The sequence below is a fragment of the Pseudochaenichthys georgianus genome, chromosome 10 (genome assembly GCF_902827115.2).
Source record: "Pseudochaenichthys georgianus chromosome 10, fPseGeo1.2, whole genome shotgun sequence".
NCBI lineage: Eukaryota > Metazoa > Chordata > Actinopteri > Perciformes > Channichthyidae > Pseudochaenichthys > Pseudochaenichthys georgianus.
The window spans coordinates 8,363,617-8,388,599 of NC_047512.1; the positions used below are offsets into that span (position 1 = coordinate 8,363,617).

At 40.1% G+C, this 24,983-nt stretch overlaps 1 protein-coding gene across 1 annotated transcript in view; it reads left to right on the forward strand.

The window, feature by feature from the left end:
- Positions 1–1,411: 1,411 nt before the first annotated feature.
- Positions 1,412–24,983, forward strand: part of rxfp1 (relaxin family peptide receptor 1) — a 99,392-nt gene continuing 75,820 nt past the window's right edge. The window contains exons 1-2 of the mRNA XM_034092335.2: positions 1,412–1,663; positions 9,376–9,513. Coding sequence (XP_033948226.1) covers positions 1,621–1,663; positions 9,376–9,513 — 181 coding nt within the window. The 5' untranslated portion in view covers positions 1,412–1,620. The remainder of the gene's footprint in view (positions 1,664–9,375; positions 9,514–24,983) is intronic.

The following is a 24,983-nucleotide window of genomic DNA, read 5'->3' on the forward strand; positions in this document are numbered from 1 at the left end:
GCGTCCTGCGCCACTGAGCAACTCTCATAGGAATGAATGGTGCCCAGCATCCACGGATTGTACCCAGTTCCAGACACAATTGCATATAAAAGCTAGGAAGCTGAATACACCAGAACTTAGAAAAGAGAACAGCGGCGCAAAGAGAATCCAACTGCACATACACACAACGTAAATAGAATGATGTGTCAAATGATGTGTTAACGAGTGCCCTGTGTATTCTTATGTTGTTTAATGTGGGCTTGATTAACGTGGAGAACAGTGGGAAACAAAGGAAGCATTAAAGCTAATTTATTTATCATCCAGAGAATTCAAACAGCTCTAATCATGACTGACACGTTTGGGTCATTTCACTTAATGAGGAACTTTACTAAGCAACAAGTCTATTAAACCACAACCTTGATGCAAATGCTAATGATTTCATTGTGCTGTGGTCATTACAATCACCATTTACTTAATTATTATAAGTTGAAGCAAACTTGCCTCTGTTGTCACAGTGTGACCTCCTCATAATGTTGTTTTGTGAGTCATGGCTTGCATTGACAAGTGTAAGTCCAAAGTTTATCTCTGTTTACTTCGTCTTTCTTAACAAACTCTTGATGAAAATGTATTTCTATTCAGCTGCTAAGTGCTTAACCCGCTGGTTGTTTACAACGTCTGTGTGCTGTTTGACCTGCGATCAACACAAGTGAACCAAAACAGTGACATTTGATAACTGAGTCCATTGTATAAAATATTGATTGATTCAGCTCAAACCCTTTAAGAATTCTTAACTTGTTATTGCCCTGTAACTGTGTGAGAGTTGCTCTGCACTTAGGTTACATAAAGGCTGATTATATATGGGGAGAAAATATTGCTATTGTGTGAGGAGGAAAAAAGATGAGCCAGTAAAGACTGGGAATCCGATTTTCAGGCTTGTCAGACCAAAGCCCCTGCCTGGGAGCAAGCCTTTTTATGTGAACTCAAACATAAACTGATAACATCCTCTACTCACTGTTTACTTTGAAGATTTCAATGTTTTGCACATAAAATCTCGACCTTTTATTGTCTTGAAAAATAAAACTTGACAGCTGTTCTGGGCTTGAAGAGATAGTTTGCGACGCCCCTGAATGCACCAGCCTTTAAACCCACATGGGGAGAATTGATTTGCTATATCACCTGGCGAGTGTATACAACAACAACACGCATATAATGAACGAGATCAGCATGGAATTTGATGAGCAGCAAATTAGTGTCCACGCGTTTCATTTGGATCATGGATTTCCCTCTTCTGCAGAGTCCCAGATTGAATCCTCCCCCTCTGTTTCTCTCCCTCCACCGCTCTGAGCGCGCTGCACCTGTGCTGCTGCTGCTGCAGATCGTGCGTCAGACGATGGAAAGTGATTCCTCAGACCTTCCTCTCTGTAGGTCCGGGTGCAGACCGACTCGACCTTGCGAAGTGGCTACAGGTCCTCCTGCAGGAGCTCCAACCCTAAATACAGTCTGCGCTCCTACCGCGCGTTTGAACTGCGGGAAAACAAACTTTTTGGTGTTATTTGTACGCACTTTGGACAACCATTGAGCACATATTAATTCTGCTTGTCCACCACCAACGCGGTACTCAATACAACTTCACGAGGAACCATGCAAGTTTATGTGGCTGTGATATTCGCGTACGGGGTGTCCGGTAAGTTCAATAAATAACTAATTCATAAAGTCTTTGAATCTTCAGTGTCTTGTGAATATATTGTGCCCTCATCAATATGCTCTTTTGCACACAATTTACAAAACATTTGCTTTCCTAACTAGGAGGTTATCCCAGTGACTTGATCTGACATTTGATCTCTTTAAGAAAGAGAGGACGTGTTCTTGTATGATTTTGATATTGTGTATGTCACTGTATCAGAAGGATATCATTTCTAATCTATGTGTTCTTGTATTGGGTTCAACACATCAGGGAGCCATATTGATATTTTCAATGCAATCTGCCAGCCACTAAGTAGGCTAGAAACCGCCTATAAATTGCTAAATTATCGTGAGTGGAAGAGATTGGAAACAGTGGGAGGCATTTCCAAATTATTCTCTTATAATACCATGAGTTTGTGGATTTAAAGGTGCACAGTATTCCTGTTTCACTCATGTTGAACAATACTGGTTCTTTGTGGTTTGTCCCATGTTTGTGAGAGGGGGCTCCGTAGTGCTGTGAATCTCCTCATGGCAGTGGTAGATGTCTTGCTGCCTTAAAGCCTTTTTAATAAGCTTTTTTCCATTAACAGTACATTTGAAATCTCTTATCGGACACTGTAATGTAGTTCTGTATTTCTGCAACGGCAGGGATTCAGAAGTCTGTGTGAAGCCTGGAGGAATAACAAAGTATACTAAATGTAAACTGGCAGAAGCTCTTTTTCTTATCAAGAGTCTTTCAGGTCACAATATAGCTTTTAGTCCATAGAGCAAAATAGTTTAATCCAGTGCGTGTGTTTTGTCTTCATAAACCAAGTGTTGGCACTTCGGCTGACACACTAATGTGCACAATAACTCCATTGCAAGATATGCCCTGAAGTATATCAAATCAAATCTAATCAAATCAAGTTTTATTTATATAGCACATTTATAAACGATTTTTGGTCGAGCCAAAGTGCTGTAGCCTACATATAATAAAAATAGCCTACAGTTATTGGAGCTTTGAAACTTTAATAGTGATACAAAGAGGAGTAGAATAGTTGAATATGTGAAAAACCCTAACCAGCCAACTATTAAGTAATTCCTCGTTTTCAGCCTCTTACTATAAATATGGAGATTTCCCACCTTTCTCTGTTTTATATCATATTAAAGTGTATATCTTTGGGTTTAAGATGGACAAAACAAGTCATTTACATGTAAAGACATCACTGTGGACTAGTGTTGCACGGTGTACCGATACTTGAAAGGTACCGCGATACCCTGCCGTTAAAAACGGTACGATTCCTCCGTTTCATTAGTATCGGTACTTTAAGAATGACGGGGAAAAGTACTCCCGTGAAAAAGCGCCGTTTTAATAAGAGCCGTGTGTGTTCAGCGCTCTGCTTCCACTCCTTGCACTGCAGCCGTGCCTGCAGTCCCGCTCCTCTCAAGCACGCTCTAAGTCCCTCCCCTCTCTCGTGCACGCGGCCACGCGCTAGCTGCCAGAGCATGTGAGAAAACGAAAAGCATGGCTGCAAGTGGGAGTGCAACTGCCGCTGCGCCTCGGCTTGTTGACAAAAAAGACACCAGAAGTCTGTGAACGGGCCGTTCAGGTGTTCAGGACAGAGCATGATGTGCACTGAAACGTTTTTCTGTCGCAATATTATCGTTGAGCAAACTTAACTAGCAATCTGCGAACGTTAGCTTTAGCCTTCGTTTTCTATTAGTTTTTTTCATAGGCTATAAACGGAGGTGGTATAAGTATATATCTTGTACTTAAGTAAAAATAGAAGTACCCAGGTCTTGTACTTGAGTTAAAGTAGAAGTACCAGAATGTAGGAACAATCCTGCAATCAAAATGTTCCTCAAATAAAAGTACAAAAGTATTATCATCAAAATATAGTAAAAGTAGCGACAGTAAAAGTAGAAGTACTCAGGTCTTGTCCTAGAAGCACCAGAGTGAACTGTAGGAATACTCTGTTACAGTAAAAGTACTGCATTCAAAATGTTCCTCAAGTAAAAGTATTAAAGTAGCGACAGTAAAAGTAGTCATTGTGCAGATTGGTCCATTTCAGAATAATATATATGATATGTTTTATAATGATTGATCATGAAAGTGTTCTCAAAGCTGGTAAAGGTGCAGCTAGTTTGAATGACTTTGTAGACTGCAGGGTAGCTGGTGGATTTACTCCAGGTGGAACTAAAGTCTGATTCAACACTTGATTATATTTCACATCATTCCTCCACATCCGTGAAGTAACTAAAGGGATTAATACATGTAGTGGAGGAGAAGTACACCATGTACCTCTGAACTGTAGTGGATTAGAAGTACAAAGTAGCAAAAGAAACATTGAAATACTTAAATAAAGTACAAGTATCTCAAAATTGTACCCAAGTAGTACTTAAGTTTATGAACTTAGTTACTTTACACCAGTGGCTATAAAGATAGAAAGAGTAAGCCTTGCACAGAGGCATGAAAATACATTTTCAAAATGCTCAACAGTACTGCCAAAATGTTAAACTCACTGCTACACAATTAAAATAAATGCTTTTATATATATTTATATTAGATGTGACTCTTTGGCGTTTCTGTTAGTAACACTGCTGCTTTAGTTGTTCTGACTGCTAAAATCATCTGTTATTCCTCATTTTAAAGCCGATATTCCGGGGGGCTCGGATCCTTGTCACCTTTTTCATACCTGATGAGTTTGTATCCCTGATTATATTTAAGACTGTTTCCCTTTTTTTAAGAAAAGTATCGAAAAAGAATCGGAATCGCAATTCTTGACTTGGTATCGGTATCGAAACCAAAATGTTGGTATCGTGACAACACTACTGTGGACCTTGAGAAACTGTATTTTTTTTTACCAAGAATGAATCAACTCATCTTTCAAATAATCTGTGTGATAAAGATATTGTTTAGTTTGGCTATAAAACAGCTTGGCTTTGTGCATTGAGGTTGAAACTGCTGATGCCCTCATGCTACTGTAAGGCAAAGATGGGAATATATATGTCGCATAACTGCATGCATTTTAGCTAAAGCAAAATATTCAAAGTCATAACCTGCGCTCCTGTGCTACCTTGTGGAAAATGGATCTTCTGCAGGAAAAACCGACCAAATAAGATTATATATTTCATGTTGTCACATGTCAACAGACGATAGGAAATGTTTCAGCTCAAACAGTAATGCCCTAAAGATCTGTTGGACCCTGATTCCCAGTCTGCCACCAGGATGTGTAGAGCCTGTGGTTTATGTTATGCATCCTGCACTGATGCCTCTCAGCGCTCCTTATCAGCCTCTGATTGGCCAACTCAGCGTATTGAATCAGTAGCAGAGGCTGTCAGGGATGGTGGGCTGTCTAAGTGGGTGTCCAGCAAATCATTGTCTCCATCGATTTACTGTGGAAAATGGAAGAAACCTCTCAACCACCAACATAATCCGATTCGTTTTTGTTATCAGACCAGACAGACTCTTGTTTCATATCCCTAGAAAGATTTATAACTAGTGGAGCAAATGGGTTTTTGGCTGGTCTTTAGTGCGTGAAGACCAAAAAGTGTTACCAAATATTTAGTTCTGTTAATCTTTTTATGATTTGTTAAATCATGAATACATGAATCTTTCCTAATCCACATGCACACAACTTAACTTGCATGCGTGTCGGTAGTTGGCTGGCCTTCTGCCGTTTCTTTACAGTGTTTGAGTGCAACTTTTACCTGAATAATCAAACATTTCATACGATTTGTGTTTTTATTTAAGAAGGTTTTTGTATGTACTTTTCAGCATAGAGGCAACAGGACCAAAATTAAACTGGTGGCCCAACAACGCCCGACGTCTGAAGAAAGTTGAGGCACATTTAAAAAAAAAAAAAAACACATCTTATCTCTATTTAACTTGTTTTGGCAAAAATGGAAACAGCATTCACATGGGGGAAAAGCCTTCTATCCAATTAAGCTATTTAAAAAAGGAAACCTTTTATGTGTCTTCAGGAGCAGAGCAAATATAAACTTTCAAGTTGAGTGGTTTATTTGAAATATAAATGAGACTTTTTCTGTCTCTGGTTGATTTAAGAATGTCTCAGTCTGTGGCTGGTTGTCTGCCAATTGGAAGTTTGGAGGTTCAATCCGAGCCTACATGCAGCCTACATTTCGATGTGTCCTTGGGGCAAGATTAGGGCTGCACGATTTTGGGAAAAAAATCTAATTGCGATTTTTCTGACAAATATTGCGATTGTGATTCGATTTGCGATATTTGTTTTTAAGCGACCCAACGGAAGTTTATTGTAAAATGCGGCCATATCTCCGGCTAGGAAGGTCGCATCAACATGCTCCCGTCTCTAGCACCCCCGCAGCCCGAGCTACAAGTGAAAGAACTAAACTTACATGAAACTTCCGTTGGGTTGCTTTAAAGTCAAGCTTCAGTTTAAGATTCACCCTGTCATAGAAACATGTGATGGAGCAGTACTGACCTGACTCAGATGGTTTGTTTCACCAAACTATCTAAAGCTCCATTGGAAGCCATTTGGAAAGGGCAGGTATTTTCAAAGATACTTGGCAGGTGATTGGATCAATCTGTCAATCACCTTCTATCATGGGCCACTTCTGATTGGTTAACAATGGCTGGTACATGTGGAGCACAGCACTCCTGATTGGTGTGGAGGACTGACACACAAGAAAAACAAAAACAAATGTAAAAAAAAAGTTGCGATTTGACAATCGCATCATTTAAAATCGCGATTTCGATTTAAAATCGATTAATCGTTCAGCCTATAGGCAAGATACTTATTCTCAGGTTTCTCCCAATGGCCAGCTGTGTGTGAATGTTGTGTTTCCCAAGCAGATTGCAATGTGTATTCTGTATAAATGGATGACCATGACTTGTAGTAAAAGTGCTTTGAAGGGAGTTCAGAATGGAAAAGCGAAATATAATTGCATGCAGTCCATATACCTCACATGCAATAACACAAATTGAACTGTGGTGCTACAAATTGGAGAAAATAAGTATCTTGTATATGTGCTGTATGGGAATACTCTGTTTGAAGCATCACTAAAGAAGGCACGACATGAGATGTGATATGAATTTTTTTATGTTGAATCTGTCCTGCTCCTGTGAAACATTTATCGCTTGAGAGTTTTTCTTTTCAACATGCTGAACAGCAGGAGCCGTTAAATGCAATGATCCAAGACATCCTTTTTTTCATTTCAAGTCTAATCGCTTTATAGTCTTTCTGGTCCCCAGAACACGGTAGCTGGTTGAGAGTGGAAACCTTTACGTCAGTAGAAAAGAGTGTACATTACAGCTGAAAAGGTTATACTTTATACAAGCATAATCAAGGACATTCAACAATGGGCCACATCTATAGGGATGATTCATATGACACTATCGGACAGCCTTATATCTCTCACAGGCTACATATTTGCACTGATCTTTAATGACACAATGCTTGTCAAAGCCGGAACTTATATGCTGTACAGGAGTTCCTTTGAGTGTAGTAATTTGATTTGGTGATTTAGTGGCAGGCATTGTTCACATAAAAGGATGTGTTTTCATAAAATAATGTCACATTTGCCAATACTTTAGGAGTTAATTATAATGTCACAACAAAATAACAAAAACAAATCGTATTATGTTGGTGGTTGAGAGGTTTCTTCCATTTCCCACAGTAAATGGATGGAAGTGTCCCTGGGCGAGACACTTCACCCCAAACTGCTCCTGTGGGGATTGTCCACAGTATTGAGTATGGTTAACATTAATGTAATGATTAATCAGAATGCTTTCTGTGAGGTTGCCGTTTCACAGCTAAAGTGGAAGCACTTCACTGTCGCCTCACCGTTGTAAATGTGCTGCATGACTAAAAACACTCAATGGATCTCTTGTGCTTTAATTCATAATCATATCACTTGAGAAATGTGGACTACATTAAAACAGTCTGATATTAATTGAAACATAAAATGTACAATCAGAACAGGTTTTGTGACACATTTTGTAAATCCTTTTGGTAAGTGACATCTCATGTGTTTCAAAAAGAGTGAGAACCAAATTATAGTTGTTAGGTTGTTGATTGACGACTGAGTTGTTATTCGTTTTTCATTAATAAAAAAACATTAAAGTGCTTTTATTGCTTTGCTTTAGTGACTATATATCCAAAACCACCGTTCCCAGATAATCCAATGCCACACTTGGTCCAATGTCCCTTTTTGAGTAGAGGTGAAGACATGATTTTTCCTTCTAACTGTCAGTCAGGGAGGACAGGCAGTCACAACTTCATGAACAATTCAGCAAACCCATGAAACTCATTCATAAGCTGCAGTGGCTGAGGCTGGTTTTAAGATTCTGAATATGGATTAGTGACGAAGAACTACTTTTTTTTGCAAACTTGCAACTTTAAAAACACTTCCACATCATTAAGGCTGACAGCGGTTGGAGTTCAGTGTTGTCTCAGCTAATTGGCCAAGCTTATCTAAGTGATGTTAGTGCTTCACGGCACATCTGATCATGCTGACTGTTCATTATGTAACCGCTGACGTGATTACTCTTTGCTTTACACCATCGTCATACTATTTGATTGAATCTGTATGTATGCCAAGAGCTAGATATGGAATACTTATACCTGGAGACACAAGTGAACGGTGCAGAAAAAACACTTTTCATTATATCTGCATATTCGCAGGAAAGAGCTGTTGACACGGAGGTTAAAAGCAGCTATTAGTATTTTGAGTCTGATGCGGGTCGTACTGTCAAACGGGGCGCAGCAGGATGATGCATTTTGTATTGCCTTTGAATACATGTTGTATAAAGAGCATCTGTGTTTATTTAGCCAAAAATACCAAACACTTGACAAGTCATTGAGCAGCTCAGCGTGGAAGAAGCATCCTGAGCTCTTAGATACTGCTACCTGAAAGCTTAAAAGCTTAAAAGCTGAATGCATGTATAAATAGTTATAAAAAAAGTTATAAATGTGTTTATTTTGCACCAAATAAGATTTACCTACTATTTAACTATCACTAAAAGGATTCAGAGTAAATGATGAATGACGGGATAAAACGCATAATCGTTATTCCCTAATGAAGGACAAAGAGTAAGGAATTGTGAGAGGTCCTGTTGACACATAATGAGATGATACTTCTATTTAGCATGATGCCAGGCTGCTGTAAGTGCCGAGTAGATATTATCATAAATAATATTCTCTTCTTAATTAGGTCCGGTTCAGGGATGTCATACAGGCTGACTGAATAATCTGCACGTGTCATATCCTTGTCCTGTATGTGCACCATATGCATAACACACATTCACAATGGTGCTTGAATAAGGAATATTTATAATGAAGATGGGGTGTAATGAGGGAATTAATTCTTTCCTTCGCCACCTTTTTAATAGCAAATGTACATTCTCCACATATGTAATAATAATAATTCCTTACATTTATTATAGCGCTACAATGGTCACCACTGTGGACAATACCCACAGGAGCAAGTTCAGGTGAAGTGTCTTGCACAACGGCCTGACGCAGTGGCGGCAGGAGCAGGTTTCGAACTGGAGTACCCCCCTTGATCTGATGATCAGATGCACAGAGCACAGACCACTGCGCCACCCGTCCCGATACTATATATGTACTGTTTGTTCAATGCCTCTTCATAAGTTGCCATAGGACATCTTAGACAAGAGCTCTCCATATATAGACAAGTGGCAGGTATTTTGCATTCCCAATCAAACGTCTGAATCTTTTGCTTTGTTTACAGCATTCAATATCAGCGAGGAAAAAGAGACGTGCCCCCTTGGATATTTCCCCTGTGGCAACCTGACCGTGTGCCTGCCTCAGCTCCTGCACTGCAACGGCATCGATGACTGTGGGAATCAAGCGGATGAGGAGAACTGTGGTAATTCATTTTTTTTCTACTCGTTCAATGTGCAGTGAAACTTGATGCCTACACCTGCGATTTACCAGCAAAAAAATAGATGACACTCGGAAAATCTCAAGTTTTGAAATAGACACTTTAAAGATTACCTTTAAACAAAATCCAATTATTTTTTGAGTCAGTAAATGACTATGTGATGGAGTGGGCATGCTCCAATCGGAGGATCGGTGGTTCAATCCCCAGCGCTTGCAGTGAACGAAAAGCATGGCCAGCATTGAGTGAATGTAAATGAAGGTCAGTCTCCATTGGTAGCCTCTGCCTCTATGAATGTGTGTACACGGGTGAGTGGTGATTTGTAAAAGTGTTTTTAGAGTTTGCAAAGACTGGAAAAGCACTAAACATAAACTAGGTCTATTAAGTTTACATTTTACTTTATAATATATTCCGGCCCCTATAGTGGTTTTTGCAATATAAGTTATTGTAAAGTATACATCCAGTGTATCTCTAACAGACGCCCTCTTTATACTCATTGATCAGTGTTTAACTATATGCTAATTTGTTCTTAAGGTGGGCCTCAGAGTTCGGGGCGTAATTAAAAAGACTTGTAACTTTTTGCTGGTACAGGCAGTATATATAAAACCCTTATTCATCAGGATACTACATGTGCCTGATAAATACATAAGTTAATTTATTAAACAAATGGGTTGAGATGAAGGTGGTATCATTGACTAAACTCAGTCTTCATTTTGTTTTCTACTTCATTCATTTTAATCTCAATTACACAACTGTAATGTTTTGACTGCATCTTGCACAAATTCAATGCACACACGCTAACAATGTGAATAGAACACAGATTGAATGAGCCATGTTTTTTATGGATTATGTCCATTTGTTTTTCTCGCCTTGATAGTAGATCTTTGCAGCTCATTTGTAACACTCAACATGCCAAAATCCTGTTTATTTTTTAGCACATCTGTCACAGTGAAGCAAAGGGTACCATAATTGCTCTTCATAACGTCATGTGAGCTTTTATAGAGTCTGTTCAATTATCTTAGTGAAGATGAATATGCAGTTCTAATATTATTACATTTCAGATTTTTTGTTTTACCACTCTTATTCTTATTCTATAATATCATTTTCACATTATATTTTTTTACTTTTTTTTGTGGTTTACCCAAGTAGTGAACCCAGTGCAGGAGTCTACTAGACCTCTCAGTTGTTGTTTTTTCAGACCGTGCATTTTATTATAGATACAGAGGTGAAAAGGGGTAGAGGGGATGACGTTGTATGGCATTTTCCGAGGTCTCAGGAGTCAAACCTGCGTATTTGGCAGCGCACACTGTATATGATACGCCAGCTCTAACCACTGAGCTATCAAGCATCCCCCTCTCAGGACTTTTTAACTTGTTGAACTAACTTATTCATTTTAGATACTGAATTTATGAAGGTTGCCCAAAAATACATCATTATAATTATACTGACATTGCAGCTCCCTGATTATAAGGACATTGTTATGACAACGTTGACAAAACTACATTTATTTCCATCCAAAGACTTCCACTTCTAACATATTTAAATACTGAAGTCTCCTCATACTGCTGATTTCCAGTTTGAGAAAACAGGCTCAAAAATGACTAATTTCCTGATCTATTTTCAGGAGGCGATAATCAATCATTGCTGCTGTACTGAAAAAGGTACAGCTGATAAAAGAGCTGTCAAACTATAAAAAATGGCAGTTCACTTCTGTCCATTTGCCGGGCCAAATGTAGTCATCTCGCAGGAAGGATTGTGATCTGATGTCGGTTTTGTGTCAGTAGGAACCGATGGTTTACGTTAGTCTTATAAAGAGGGAACCATTTCATTGCTTTTTATAGTACCAGAAAAGATGTTCCTGTCTCCAGCCATCTGAAGCATTACGCCACTGATATGAAATAAGAACAAACTGAGTGTTAAACAACAGCATTTTATTTAAATGTTAATGGGACTTTTTGTTCCACTTGTACCTGCTGTATTTTAATTGTGAATGAAATACATGTTGTAAACCCAGCTGTAGTAACGCTCCCATGCAGAGAAGGAACAATAGCTAGCATTCATGTGGTCCCCTTAATCATCCACTGATGTCACTACCACCTGCATGTTTACCCACGTTTCACTCCCCTTGTTGTCCGGAAAAAAAGCACACCAGTGACATAACTTCACTAAATGGCTGTGACTCCCTTCGTAGGGAATACATGGGGGGATGAATTTGTGGATGAAATCAGCCTGCTGCAGCTGGCTGTTGCAAAACGGTCAACAGTGGCAATAATTCTGAAATGTGACGGAATAAACCTTTATGAATAAATCATGGGAAAACCCCACAATGTCCTCATATTTAAGAAATGACTACTACTGTATACTTTTGCAACAAGATCCTCAGTATTTGCCTTCAAGTTCACTTACTCGCAACTGCAGATCTGCTCAGTGTTGCATATCGTTTAGCTAATTGTTTCGGTTTTTGTGACTGCAACTTCAGGGTTGTGATTTACTCCCATGGCTCTCATCAGCTTTGTTTCCAGTAGCAGACAGCAGTTTTTTGGGGGAAACAAAGCTGTAAACACTCACTGCACCATCTGTCCAGCCCCCAACCAGTGTTTGCAGCTGTTGATCATTGTGGAGCGTAAGGGACTAAAGAGCCACATTTTTTCCTCCAAAGTTGGTGGTGAACAAAACAAAGCCGAAGTGGCAGTTAGTGTTTGGCTTGTATACATCTGGGGGGCATAGACCCGACATCAAAGGAATACTAATGTATATTCTTGATTTGTACAAAATCTACTGTTTGTTTTCCACATTTAGTTATTCATTTGGGAGTTACTGTGAGTAATGCTCTCTTTTTCAAGAGCTGGCGTCACACACCTCAAAACATATCAATTATTCACCATAATAAGTGTACACGTCGATAAAATATTAATGATGTTTGCTGCTTGTTGCACTGCCCAAGTGGCCATTAAAAGGTCATTAGTACCCTTAAAGTCACATTTGCATAAAGGACATTTAACTGAATATTCTAGGAAACTTGTAATATAATACAACACAATAAATTATTGATATTAATGGGATAATAATAATAATAATACATTATATTTCTATTGCGCTTTTCTTGAACCCAAAGATGCTTTACATTTGGGAAGGAGGGTAGACAAACAAAACAAAAACAAAACAAAACAGAAAAGCAGTCAGGAGGGGGGGGGCTTATGGATATACAGAGTTGAAGAGGTGGGTTTTGAGGCGGGACTGGAACAGGGTGAGGGACTCAGACTCACGGAGGTCTTGGGGGAGGGAGTGCCAGAGCTTCGGGGCTGCCACAGAGAAGGCTCTATCCCCGAAGCTCCGGAGTTTGGCCTTGGGGATGGAAAGCAAACCGGCTGAGGTGGATCTGAGGGACCGGGGTGGTTGGTAGAGGATGAGGAGGTCAGTGAGGTAGGGGGGGGCAGATGGTGGAGGGCTTTGAAAGTGAGGACCAGGAGTTTGTAATGGATGCGGTGTGAAACGGGGAGCCAGTGGAGTTCTTTGAGGACCGGGGTGATGTGATGCCATGATTTGGTGTGGGTGAGGAGTCTGGCGGCTGCGTTCTGGACACGCTGGAGTCTATTGAGGGAAGTGCTGATGCCATAGGGGAGTGAGTTGCAATAGTCAAGGCGGGAGGAGATGAAGCGTGAATGAGTCGCTCAGCTGCAGGGCGGGTGAGAGAGGGACGGAGTTTGGCAATATTGCGGAGGTGGAAAAATGAGGTTTTTACAACTTGACGAATGTGGGGCTCGAGGGAGAGGGTGGGGCCAAATATAATGCCAAGGTTGCGTGCCTGGGTGGAGGGGGAAACAGGGGTGCCATCAATGGTGATTGTCAGGTTGGGGGTTTTGCTGAGGGTGGATTTGGAGCCGATGAGGAGGAGTTCAGTTGTATTGCTGTTGAGTTTGAGGAAGTTGTGTTGCATCCAGGATTTTATTGCAGTCAGACAGGATTCGATGTGGGTGAGGGGGGGGTTGTGGGGGGATTTGGTGCTGAGGTAAATCTGTGTGTCGTCAGCGTAACAGTGAAAGTCCAGGTTGTATTGGCGGAGAATCTGACCAAGGGGGAGGATGTAGATGATGAAGAGGAGGGGGCCGAGTACTGAACCTTGGGGAACACCTTGGGTAACTGAAGCTGTGGCAGAGGAGTGGTTGTTGAGGGAGATAAAGTGGGATCTGTCTGAGAGGTATGGACTGGAGCCACCTGAGTGCAGTACCTTCGATACCGATATCCTGGAGTCGGGCTGGCTCACGGTATCGAAGGCTGCACTCAGGTCGAGGAGGAGGAAGATGAGGATGTTGAGGGAACCGGTGTCAGCAGAGGTGAGGAGGTCATTGAGGACTTTGACGAGTGCCGTTTCTGTGCTGTGGTGGGGACGAAAACCAGACTGAAGGGGTTCAAAAAGCTGGTTGGTTTGGAGATGGCGGTGGAGTTGTTTGGAGATGATGCATTCTATTGTTTTTGAGAGAAAGGGGAGGTTGGAGATGGGGCAGTAATTACTGAGGGAGGAGGGATCCAGACCGGGTTTCTTGTGGATGGGAGTAATGATTAATAATAATGATTCTGCAATTCCTTTTTAATGTGAGAATGAGAACTTTTATACTCTACTGGTTGCTTCTTGACAGCTTGTCCTCCATCAATAGCCCTTCTCAGTGCTTGGGTATTATTTATTCTTTTCATTACTCACTTTTCATTTATTACTCAGCAGAAATAACATTTGAAAATCGTTTTTTAAATGTTAACACCGAAAAACGTTTGAATTGAAATGCAATGATTACATTCGAGGGAAAATAAAAAGTCTAACTTTTCTTGAATTTAGTTATAGGAGATTAACAAATTGAACTCAACTTTGAAAACGGTTTTCTCTGCAAATGGGGCTTTGCTGTGATCAATCTTGTCAGGAGAAACTCAGTGCTCACCTTTTAAAGTTTAAGGGACACTGATTAAATGCTCTTGTGACTGTTGACTGTCAGTGCCCTTTCAAGCATCTCTCAGCAAGTCATCAGGCCCTTTGGAAAAGTGTTGAAGATAAAATCGTCAATCGATTAAGTAGGGATGGGACAAAATACCAAGTAGCTCAAATATCTTAAACCTCAGAATTAAACCAGACATAAACTAATTTGCTGAATAAATGTTTGCTCCTTATTCAGTCACACAGATCCATTAAACTACATTTTGGTGAGGTATTGAGCAAGAATATTTATTTCATTTTCAAAGTGGTTCTATGGTTTTTCAATTCCTCAATTTTGGAGGATTTAAAAATATTTAAATAGAGCAGATCTCTCATACCACATCGCTCCCTAATCATTCACTGCTGATGAAAATAGCAGCCTGCCTCAGGGGTGAGAACAAAACAAATCATGTCCCACTTTAGGACTTCAAATCTGATGAAAGATTTAGACAGAACAGATACAAGTGTCGTGGGTGTGATTGGATAGCCTGAATCGCCATTTTGTTACCTCTAGTAATCAGTCAGTCCTTTATTCCTCTCCATATTTGAGGAAGACGTCTTGATTACAAACACTTGATTGGTTTAGATGCATAGTTACCCCAGTAGGATAACTATGCATGGTACAGTGAACTAAGGCCTTATAATGCTTCAAGGCTGAACACATTCACCCTACAGTATATTGCAATCTTAACCAAAGTGAAAAATAATGTTATTATCTGCCTTTGATAATGATCTGCTCCAAAATGAAATTGTTTCGTCCTTTGCCTATGCATCACCATGAAAATAAAGTTTTTCTGCAATCCTCCTCAAACACACAAACAAGGCGAAAACATAACCTCCTTGGCAGACACATGGATATTATAGCGGGAATTCTGCCGCCCATTGCATACTTTTATGTTTGATACTTAAGGTCCTTACACACCAAACTGACACCAAAGAACATGTCCCGTCGGAACGTCGCCTCACGCCGCCTCACGTCGCCTCACGTCTCCTGCGTCTTGGCCAACAGTCGCACTGGAACACACCACAAAGACTTCAGCCAACGGCCAAGTTGCACGTATGAACTGCACATGCGTGAGTGGCAATAATTCTCCTTACCAGCAGGCGGCGATAGTGTGTATTCGTCATTCAAAAGAGGCAACAACCGGAAGACAGACTGCGTGATACACCGAGAGAAGAACAGACTGCGTGTGCGTTCCATTTTCACTCTACAGCGAGAAGCTCACGGGGCTTTCCCGAACCTGTGTCGAGAGCTGGAGTTAAATGAAATCTCAGATTTGCCTTCTTAATAGTTTGTTTGGGTCCCTCACTTCCGTTTAGCTTCTCATGCACTAATTCGCTTAAATTAACAGCCAATCAGAGTGATTTATTTGGCCGACGGCCTTTAGCTGACAGCCTCCCGATTCAACATGTCGAATCGGCGGCGGAAGGTGTCGGCGCGGAGGAAAACAATTGTGACATCAGTTATGACATCACTTACGCGACTCTGAGATTTGTAGTCTTTCTTAGTTGCGTATTTTTCATAGTCACGCCCATCTCCGGTCCATGTGACCTTATTTCGGAAAAATTATGTATTGAAGTCAATGGAGAGAGAAAACTTATCTTTCGATCCCGTTTGAATTGTGCCACGAATTACACATATGATGTTTGTCAATCTTAAAAAAGTTTGTCGTAAAACTGTTGAAATATAAGACTATGAAAAATACGCAACTAGAAAGACTACAAATCCCAGAGTCGCATAAGTGATGTCATAACTGATGTCACAATTGTTTTCTCCCGCTAAATATAAGAGATAGCTAAGCTAAGATAACTTTAACAAGATGCCTGTGTGCTTAGTACCAGGTCGTAATCATACCAGCAATGGGTCTTGCTCGTTCTTTCGCTTCCCGTCTGATGAAAGGACCAGGAGTGGCTGGCTGGATCAAGTTAGCTACCTAGCTAGTAGCAAGCACGTTAGTTAGCATTACAATCTTAGCCTTGTCATTTTTATTAGCCTTAACATGAAGTAACATCAAGTAACCGAAAATGTTAAACAGTACGAGTAGTAGACTGCTGTGCATTTAGCTGTCCTTTCAGGTCCCTCCCCTTTTGGGAGCGTAGGGCAGAATTAGGAGGGAATTCCGTCTCGTAGCGTTTGTGTGCACTTTTTTGAAATGCCGCTCCTAAATTACCCTTCTTCGGTAAAGCCACGCTCTCATTTCAGATGAGACAGATGGACTTTGAATTGGAATAGATAAAAAAATAATCGTCCTCCCACTCGGAGTGAAAATTATATATTTTGGGCTTTTTTGCTTCTGCCATAATTGCGGTCTTGTGTGTGTGCGGACTGTCACTCCTGTTTGACACGGACACGGTCAGCTAACTAGTGCCCACTGCCCACCAGCCACGCCCGATACATGGGGTCACGCCAATCACAAAGCTTTGATGCGTTCAAGTGCATTGTTCTGGCACAGGAAGATTATTTTATAGGACATTAACGATTAAACAGAATATTGATCGCGATCGACTGGTTGGGCACCCCTGATCTAAAGTAACAGACAGAGAATCAGCACTTTTGAAACAGGGCTGAAACAGAGGGGATTATGGGATGCTGCAATGATCTGTTTGGTGTTTGGAGCCAAACACTTCAGAGACATGTTCGTATATATCTGAGACCTGTAATATATTGATGAAAAACAGTATAATATAGGGGACCTTTAAGAACATTAGCTAGTAATATTTTGCAAATGTGTGATCTGGTTTTCTCATCTCTAGTTTCCCTTCCCTCTATTTTGCGATCTGAAGCGTTGGTGTGGAAGCAGGATAACAATGAGGAGTAGTGCTCAGGGAAATGCGTTATGTGTCGAGCACTATCCTGTTTACAGAGATGATGGCAAATTCAGGGCTGCGTGAATTCATCCTGCTGCTCTATTCAGAGGCTCACCTTCCAACGCCTTCAGCGTGAACTTTGTTTTAAAGAGTACTTTGTAAAGACATACATTATGTCATAGGCCTAAGGTCTTTGTTAATTAATTGATCACAAGACACTTATGTATGTGTAATGCTTGGGGTGTTTCGTGTTTTAAGATAGCAAATGTGTAAATGGCTTACTTAGCTATACAATTTGTGTCACCACAGGATAATTTTGTAGTGAAGAAGAGTTTTCAGATTAATACTGTATATGGCAGATACTATTTACACCAGGGTGTCCGTAGCTAACAATGCTATTTACACCCGGATGTCACATTAGATACTGTTTTGGATGTATAGGTATTTATAGAAATGTCTATTTGATAACTTCATTCCCTTGTGCTGCTGCGTCAAATTGTAATTCCCCTATGGTGGATTTATAAAGGCACATCTTATCTTAAGCCCTGTAGCTATTTACACCCGGGTATTGTACTGTATGCATCTCTTCTTGCTCTTTCAACAATAGCTTGGTAAGGTTACCTGAACATCAGGGGCAAAAAACACCTGTGCTATATTGTGAACATGGCTGGAAGGAAATAAATGTCCCCCTGAGGAAAGGGGGTTAATTAATCTGCCACAACAGTCTGAAAGAAGTTATGGCAGATTAATGAACCCCCTTTCCTCAGACGTGATTCCTTTTAGTATGTTTATTTACATGCCTGTTTTCAAAGCTTCAATAGGTGCAATGATAATTGATACTGTTGGTACTTGTCAATGTCTCTAGGTATGTACATTTAGCCCTTTAAATGCGATGTCCTTTTGTGTTATCTGTTGTTTTATGCTCACGTTGTAATCTACTTGCTGCCATGTTGGACAGGTCTCCCTTGAAAAAGATCTGTGATCTCAATGGGACCACCTGGTTGAATAAAGGTGTAATAAAACATAATACCACAACAGTAAACAGTGATTAAAAAATCAATGATGTAATTGTGCCCCAATCAGTCTATTTAATACCCCTGAGGCTCTTCATGTGGTCCTGCTGGACGCTGGCAGAATCTGCGTCTTTTAGCAGGGCTTCAGCATTCTGAAAGACACAATTACACATGTATTTACAATATACAGCAGACTAGAAATGCATTCATTGTCCACCCTTGTGTGGCTTTAAGTTGAACCCACAAATAGACTCAATAAAAGTTTTTAAAAACAGTACTTTCCATCAGCACAGAACGTGAAGATGGTATTATTTTATCCCAGCAGTGGCTGATTTGATGTAACATTTCTTAAATCTAGTTGGACCCAGTGGTGGTATTCCTGCTATCAAGGGTGTGGGTATGTTTGCAAAGTATGCTTAACTGAAATAAAGTATATACTGTAGCTATAGCGCTGCTTTATCAGCCAAGAATTTCACACAGAGATACTGAATCAGTCTCGCAAATTAAGCTGACATGACGCTGAGCCAGATGTTATCGCTGCTGTGCTGACGAGAGAGCAGACTACCGACAAATTTGCAAAATAAGCCAAAAAACAACCGATTCAAAATATAATCTCCTTTTAATGTTACATAAAACATCGTATGCAACACATCTAAATTGCTTTTATTAAAGTACATCCAATCGTGTGGAGCACATGTAAAAGCATACCATTATTAATGTCTGCTTTACTGTATATAAAACAACAAACCGTCTCTGTAAGCTTATTGCCATTGTTGCCGTCGCAACAGAATATATCTTCTGTTTTTAAAGTGTCCTCCAGTGCTTTTTGCTTCAGTGCAGCCTTCGTCTAAGTAAACTGAACACACTTTATTATGTTGCCTGTACATCTTTTGTGTGGGCTAAATTATGAACCTACTTGTATTGTTTTTTCTCGCAGGGCTTTTGTTGCAGTTCCAGTGGCAGGTCACCCTTGAACAAGAGATATTTTGATCTCAAGGGGCTTTCACCTGGTTACATAAAGGCTACAAACAATTATGGACTATCTGTTTTGTCCTCTGTGAAAGCTGAAATGAAATGAGTGCAAACTATTTGGTGAATCACATGAAAAATTGCTAGCATTCATTGTGCTTTTCTGCGGGTCTCTAACTGATAAGTAACTGAAAGGCAAGTGTCCTGGCAGTTTGTAAAGATGCACAAAGAAGCGTCTGCAGAGGACGTATAATAGATTAAATTACAAAATCCATAAGAAGGTCAATTTCAAGAAAGTCTGTTCTGGGTGTAAATTAGGCTCAGAACCTTTGGTCTTAGCAAAGTTTGTGATTTATGACAAACTCAATTGACTGGATGTCGCTAGTAAAACTGGAGAAGAAGTATGGAAACGAATAACACCCTTTATTTGTCACATTGTGCAGCTTATGTCACATTTTTTCATTTCATTTCTTAATGGAGTCGCTGCTGGAGCTCTGAGACATACAGTGCGAGGTGCAAAGTGTATAAGCCGGGCTCTCACAGATGGTTGACATGCAGCAGAGAAATATATATAACTAGTGTGTGACTAAAGCCCAATTGTTTTTGTACATAAATGTCAATACATTGGGTTTATAACTTTTAATTAGGGAGGATAAATTATGTTGTGTGAGTCATCGTCTTACACAACATATCTGTATCCTCCTCTGTGTTGACTCAACTCAGCAGAGATTCCCTGATAATTGCTCACAGTTTCCTATCAAGGGGCGTTATACATGTATATGTGTCTTCTTTGTCCACCACCTTTTTGGAGCACTTTGTTGCTATGGTGACGTGTCTGACCTTCTGAGGCAGCAGCTTTCACAGCGTCCACCAGCGTGACTCTTGAAGTAATGCCCACACTGTGTCCACCAAACATGATTATTTACCTGTTTTCCACCTTCCCAGCAACAATTTGTATTTCCCACTGCGTGAACTTTTTAGATAACGATCCCTATGATCGACCTCATGCAGTCAGTATAAATGAATAATAATAAAGGCAGTTTCACTGACTATTTATAGGCAACTGTGGGCGTAACATAAAGCTTCGCAAAGGTACGTCACATTGAGAGATGATTGTGATTTAAAACAAAGGAAGTGTTCGCACTGTAATTCAATCAGAATATTTTTTGCACTAAGCAATTTCCCGGTTTAAACCCTATGCAATATTTTCACGTTAATCCTGCTCACAGTCTTATAAATCAGACCCCAGTTAACCAGACTTCTACGTACAGCCATGAAGATCCTAGGAGACTGTCAACCTTCCTGTCTTCAGGCTATCTTTCATAAAAACCATTATCATTTGGGTTCTCCCATCACGCGCCACTGTTTAAAATATTCCTTTGTGCCCCTGTCCATCAAAGACAACCACATACGCTGTGAAGGCTGTATGTTTCCCCCTGTCTTTAATCAATATATCCTGCTATATGACCACGTCCTCTGGAGTAGATCGAATTTGTTTTTCCTTGATTTGATATGACATCAAAGGCACATGTACCATTAAACCAGTAATAATAATAATGACAAGAAAGTAAATGTAAGTAACCTTGTGCCTTTTTCAGACCAGTTGTATAGGGTCCATAGATCCAAATTGACAATGGGCAGCCACTGCGTCAATGTTTATTTTTTGTATCCAGTGCAATGTGTCACAGTCAACAACAACCAATGTTGCGTCTATTTCTCAGCGCAAATTTAAATGAATAAAACCTCAATATCAAGAACTCCTCTTGATCGTGTGTGTGTGTGTGTGTGTGTGTGTGTGTGTGTGTGTGTGTGTGTGTGTGTGTGTGTGTGTGTGTGTGTGTGTGTGTGTGTGTGTGTGTGTGTGTGTGTGTGTGTGTGTGTGTGTGTGTGTGTGTGTGTGTGTGTGTGTGTGTGTGTGTGTGTGTGTGTGTGTGTGTGTGTGTGTGTGTGTGTGTGTGAGATAGGTGTCTGATATTTTCCAACCCTTGACTAAGAGTATATAAGTGAATAAAAAAAAATGGAACATTTAAGCTTACAATATATACCAATAGTGCGACTTGATAATTGCTATATCATTTTGCTTCTTCTGTGAAAAGCAATCTTTCCATAGAAAACCTTTTGTCAAGCGAACTATATGCTGTTACGCTTAGTTTGATAACAAAGCCATGTTTAGCCTTCAGCTTGTGAATAGGAAGCATCCTGGGTTCCACTTTACAATAAGACTACCCTCATACAGGGTTTACGAATAGTTTGTAATTCATTTATTAATTAGGTTGTGAACACTTTATAAATCTTTAATAAGCTTTTATAAGACATGAGATAAACAGGGCATCTGTGACCGGTTGCTTGCCAAATAGTGAGCCCACATTTATCTGTACTGCTAAGTCTTATATTGGCTGCTGAGCTTACTTCGTCTCCTTCATCAGCCAGCATCCTTGGTATCTATTGCTCACTGAGTTGATTCTCGCTGAGTAGCCAATGTAAGGCTTAGTCATCTTGCCAAATAGTGAGCCTGTGTTGATGTATGAAAACTATGTTAGAACTGGTTTATAAATGGTTCTTAATGATTAATAAAGTGTTTGCAACCTAATTTATAACATAATTATAAACCCTTTATGAATCCTTTATACAGTAAGGGTTGTCTTATTGTAAAGTGGTACCGCATCCTGTGTCGGTGAATTTATGAAATGTTCAAAACCTTTCACCTCCGAACAACCTGAGGCAATTACACTAAATAAAATATCATTCTCAAACATACAATATCCGTTTGAATGGCTTGATATTATTGCATTACATTAGATTGCATTTACTGTAGCTAGCAATTTTATTTAAAATTAAACATTCTCAGAGTTTTTCCATTTGACCCACTTTCTCTCTCCAGTGTTTTGTTGTTAATTAGGTCTAGTTTGTTCTAAAGGGGCCCAACTAAGCTTGTTAGTGTTTTCCCTTTCCTGTAAATGGTCTGCAAGACTTCAATCCCAAAGATCCTCCAGAGGGAGTTTCTCTCCTAAACACTCCTCTGTCTGAAACGCCTCCATTGGACTCCTTTTGTTTACTTTATAGAAGGGTAACACTTGTGCTTCTATTGGCTAGCGTTCCACAACATTGTATACTTGGTAGGCTAAGGGGCGGGACATAACCAAACAGTTGACCAATCAGAGCAGACTGGACTCTGGTTTCAGACAGAGGGTGAACATAGGTGCTGCAGCACAGGCAGTATGAGAAAAATAAAGAGCTTTTTGAACATTAAAGCATGAAGACACAGTAGAGACACTACATACAAATATGAAACTGAAAATGAGCACAATATGTCCTCTTTAACCCTCCTGTTGTCTTCGGGTCAAATCTGACCGATTTACTACTTTCATCAATCAAAACTTTTTTGTTTTACATTCGATTGCATTAAGGCTTCATGATATCCTTCACAGTAGACATTTGAACATAAACAATTGCTGATGATCACCACTTTCATTGAATTTTGGATGATTTAGTCAACTTTGTAACACCATGGTGTTCCCGGTATACTCTAGATGTGTGTGTGTCCCCTTATGTGCCCAATCCCCCCATGTGAATAACACCTGGCACTCAGAAACACACACACACACACACACTTACACACGCACACACAGAACAATTTGATACATTTCCCGCTCTTATGTGCCCATCCCCCCACATGGATCACACCTGGCACACGCAATACATGTTCAGTGTCTATTCTTTGTATATTTACTGCAGTTTTTCATGTGTACCAGTAGTCTGATACAATATGTACAGTTTGAAAGGGTGTTAAATGAAATGTGGTTATGATTAATGGTTTTTGTGTTAATATAATAGCAGTTAAAACAGGACCGGTCAAAATTTACCGCGAACACCAAAGTAAGGGGGGGGGAAAACAAAGACAATTTTTTTAAGGTGAGTCTGAATTGCTCTTAACAACTTTTTTCTTCATGAAACACAACCCAACAAGTTTGTGTGTGTTGCATAGATAAAATGCACAGGGGACAGCCAAATAATGCGCCCCTGTCTACCACCTCTCAGAAAACATCTTGTCCTGCACACACTCCCCATGGGTGAAGATGTTATATGTGACTGCTTTGAGCTTGCTCTTCCTCTCTGCCCCGCTGACCACCAGAGACCTCAAATCTGCCCACAGAGTAACAACCCATCATTTTGCTTTCTGTCAGGGTGGCTTTCACTGCACTGAAGGAGGTGAGAGCCACAGATAGAAAGTATCTTGGTGCTGAACAACTCCAAACTCTCATCCAGACAGATGGTAGGTGAGGTGAAGATAGGATAACACATCTCGCAGACTCGATTTATTGTGTATTGCTTGTTGTAGATTAGTGTGATCTCTCACATGATTGGCAAATGTATCTTCCATTGTTGCACCAATGATCTTACTTTGAGGTTTATGTGGTGCTTGGGTTATGGATGTTGTTGTGGTTGGAGGAAATTACTTTCAGGAGTCTGTTTTTCTCACAATATGAACCTCAGAGCAGAGTTTTGCTTGACTGATGTGCAGCAGGCATACGAACACAAAAAAAGCAATTGTCCTTTCTTTATCTCAGAAACTCTATAAATCAGCTTTCTTTTTCCTGCGCTTTCCTGCTCAAATTATATCAGATGTGTTGTTTCAAAGTACAAAATATGTCATTTCATGCTTCAGCTGACACCTCTAATTTGTTGGTGGGCTTCAGTAGCTGTGCAGTGTGAGAGGAGCTGTATCATGTTCACACTCAGTGGACTGTTACTAACAATTCAATTTTGTTGTCTTCCCGAACAGTTCCCCGGCCCTCACTGGCACACTTGGTCAGAAAAGATAACATGGGTAATAGTATCACTGAACCATGAAGGGAGCAGCAATAAGACAGGGGAGACACAGTTGGCCATATAAACTGAAATGGATAGTCATAAACCTTAATGCTGTGTCATCTCAGTGCAGGACATAAACCTTTACAGACATTTCACCTCTGACTCTAAGCAATTGTTCCTGTTTCTGCATAATCACTATGTTCAGAGGAGTCTTCAATGTAACCCTGACCCTTGAGACAACACACCAAGTTCAAACCCATTTTGGCTTGAAATAATGTCAGTACCTTGAAATCTTCTCAGCCATACATCATTATCCGGTCAATAAGCCATGGCCACTTTCAGGCTTTTTATATGTCATCTACGATATCAAAGCAAACACAGAAAATAAACACAATGTCTTTCAGTAAAAATCTATAGCCATTCCTTGAAATGAGAGACCAACCTTGTATACACCATTACAGTTAATTTGAAAACATGCACAATTGCACACACTTTGAAAGCGACATGTGTTATCTTCCCTTCTTGTGGTCTATACATTTCCAACATAATGGCCATGTTCCTTTGAAGTCCATGTATCAGTTTCCATGGTTACTGGTTCCATATGTACTGAAGATCAGATCATTGTGAGCTGGTGTGTGTAAACAAATCAAGACAATGATTGGGAAAATGTGATAAAAGACTTAATCTGAAAACAAAATGGGCTTTTACAGAATTCATAGGAAACACAATGTTTTGTTGAATGACTTGGATGTCATTCATGCCAAAACGGTTTTTACATAAATATACATTGCAGAATCCAAATGTAACAAGCATAGGAAAAAGAACTTAAAGGATACACTTCCTCAAACCAGAAAAATCCTCCTGCCCCCTTCAGGGCTCTCACGAAGTGCCAA